Source organism: Scylla paramamosain, chromosome 44 (assembly GCF_035594125.1).
Source record: "Scylla paramamosain isolate STU-SP2022 chromosome 44, ASM3559412v1, whole genome shotgun sequence".
Taxonomy (NCBI): domain Eukaryota; kingdom Metazoa; phylum Arthropoda; class Malacostraca; order Decapoda; family Portunidae; genus Scylla; species Scylla paramamosain.
Genome location: NC_087194.1, coordinates 687,501 through 690,000, shown reverse-complemented (window position 1 = coordinate 690,000; position 2,500 = coordinate 687,501). Strand labels below are relative to the sequence as shown.

Sequence of the window (2,500 nt, the reverse complement as noted above, 5' to 3'; positions counted from 1 at the left end):
TGTGCTGCAGAGTTGCTCCCACAATCCTGCACACCTCTTGAAACACTTGCTCATCAGTCCAGTGGGCATTGAGGTCCGAAAGCAAGACGGCAATGCGGTTGTGCTCCCTGACGAACGGCTGGTGCATTGCGGCCAGACCGATGTGTTCATTCACCCGCACATCACCGGATTTCAAACACCTGTGAGAGATGATGGTTTGTTAATGCTTGGTCTGGAAGTAGATATTGACCAAAGTTAATTAGACAAGCCAATGAGTAATGTTAGAAGTTTACTGAAGCTTCCTGAGGTCTTGCAGTCAATCTGGTTGTCATGTTCACCTCAAATACTCGTACATCAGTGTAAGGCTCTGAATAACCCTTTCACTAACTAATGCACTCATCTATCACACAAACACATACTTGAATCTTCCTGAGGTCTTGCAGTCAATTTGGTTGGTGTCGGCCGTAAGAATCTGGGTGTTTGCCGGGCAGCGCTGCACCTTGAGGAGGCCGCCAGAGAAGGCACGCAGCTCGTCGCTCTCCTCCTTGCTGGACCCGTAGATCACCGACCCGTCAGTGAAGGACGTTGCTTGGTTGATCTGTTCTCTCCTCTGCCAAGCCACTGGGGAGGGTTTGAGAAAAGTATGTGGCTTCTTTTGTATTGAATTTAACATACTTATACTAAGATTGTCTCCCCTGAAGAGAGATGCAAGACAAGGCACCTGACTTTCATATTGACCCCCTTCACTCTACACACTCTTTTAGCCCCCAGTAGAAAGAAGAAGATGTACTCTACCTTTTATAAATAACAATGATAATAATAACATAGACATACTAGCCTATCTTCAAAAGTTTTCTTATTCATATTCATTCACTCCTTGGGTCACTAAATAGCAATGCCGACAGTGACAAGGCATTACTTACAGGAAAGAGTCGGCCTCCAGCATTACTTTGGGCTGGACGTACTGTAGCTTGTCACTGTTGTCGCAGATCACCCGAGCCAGGCTTGTCTTGCGGAGCTCGTACAGTTGTTCTGAAAGTGTGGTTCGGTTTCGGCTGTGTTTCTGAATGCATGGTACAGTTCAGGGCTCCCTTCCTAAATATATGGTATTATTTAAAGGTTTCTTTTTAATGTATGGTAAAGTTCAGGGTCCTTCTTGAAAGTATGGTACAGTTTAAGGCTCCCTATTTGCTGCTTTGGGTACAGTTAGGGGTCTTTGTTCTGCTGTAAACTCTGGAACTCCCTGTCTGTTTCTGCATTTCTTTCAGTCTTTGTCTACCTCACTAATACAAGAATTACCCAGTGTTCTCAATCTTTCATCCCTTTCACTGATAAACTCTGGAACTCCCTGCCTATTTCTGTATTTTCCCCTGCTAAGGCTCTTTTCTTACACACACACACACACACACACACACACACACTCACTGTTGTGCGGTGTATTTGGTGGCCTCCTCTGAGATGAGAGCAATTCTGGAGATGTTCTTGGCTACAACCTTGGTCTTGTGTGATGCGGCCATGAACCAGGCAGGCGTGCCGGGGACCTGTAACTTCTTCAAAGTTACACAGTTCCTTGTTCATGTGGAGTAGGCCCATGAACCGTCGCGGGAAATGGGCGTATAATAAGGAGTATAAAAAAAAAAAAAAAGGAGGAAAAATGCATGTCATACACAAGCTGTCTATAGATATATGAGAGATATTTATAGATAAATATAGATATTTATAGATAAATATAGACATTTAGAGAGGAGCATATATCTATAGACTGTTTTTTACTTAGAATTACTTGAACTATCATATCCAAAGGTAGAGTGACAAAATGAAAAATAAGGAAAAGCAGGAACATATGTATCATTGATGAATGGTAACTATTCAACACTATTTATGAGAAAGATAGCAGAGAAGGCAAGAGAAGTGACTTACTAGAGCATACAGCCTGGCAGGATTCATTGAGGCTGTAGTTGAAAGTTAGCACAGCCGTCATGTTGTTGTAATCTAGAAAGAAACTAAAGCAATTGCAGCAGACACAGGGGCCTCTTCCTCCCCTCCCGTCACCAGTAATTCTTCCGTAGGTCGAATTTTCTTGTCGTCTCTCCTGTGCGCTGTATTTCCGTAGGATGAGGTCAGTGTTAGACAGCTGAAGCCACTGCCTGCTGGGCTGAGACGTGGTGATCTTGTTGTGCCTTCTGTTTCTCACCAGGATCCTCTCTCTCCGCCTCTCTGCATGTATACACAGAAGATACTGATGTGGAAGGTGTGGCTCAGAAATATACATACAGTGAGACATGCAGGAAAATATAAGACAGGGCGTAAATCAATAGACACAGCACAGAAGTATAAATGCAATGAAAAATGCAGCGCAGAAATATAGACGTAATGACAGCACGACAAAATATAAAAACAGTAACAGATGCACCACAAAAATATAGATGAAATGAGAGGCTAACGCACCAAAGTACAAAATGAAGATGATGTTTGATGAGAGAAAGACAGAAATATTGTTTTTCTTTATCTTCTGGCCAAA

At 43.0% G+C, this 2,500-nt stretch overlaps 2 protein-coding genes across 10 annotated transcripts in view; both read right to left on the bottom strand.

The window, feature by feature from the left end:
* The window catches only part of LOC135094076 (chorion peroxidase-like), a 2,403-nt gene extending 979 nt beyond the window's left edge, over window positions 1-1,424 (bottom strand). Inside the window, exons 1-4 of one of the 3 annotated variants that reach the window (XM_063993841.1) lie at window positions 1,405-1,424; window positions 903-1,011; window positions 399-600; window positions 1-179 (exon numbers count right to left, since the gene is read on the bottom strand). The exon at window positions 1-179 is cut by the window's left edge and continues 38 nt beyond it. In XM_063993841.1, coding sequence (XP_063849911.1) covers window positions 1-127 — 127 coding nt within the window. In that variant the 5' untranslated portion in view covers window positions 128-179; window positions 399-600; window positions 903-1,011; window positions 1,405-1,424. The other 2 variants (XM_063993840.1, XM_063993842.1) reach the window with 2 other exon arrangements.
* The window catches only part of LOC135094079 (uncharacterized), a 37,698-nt gene that overhangs the window by 3,016 nt on the left and 32,182 nt on the right, over window positions 1-2,500 (bottom strand). For 5 of the 7 annotated variants that reach the window (XR_010263587.1, XR_010263586.1, XR_010263584.1 and 2 more), the window contains 2 exons: window positions 1,900-2,196; window positions 1,515-1,529 (listed from right to left, as the gene is read on the bottom strand). The exons of 1 other annotated variant lie outside the window; for it this stretch is intronic. The gene's annotated coding sequence lies outside the window, so the exon portion shown is untranslated. One more of the 7 variants, XR_010263581.1, reaches the window with a different exon arrangement.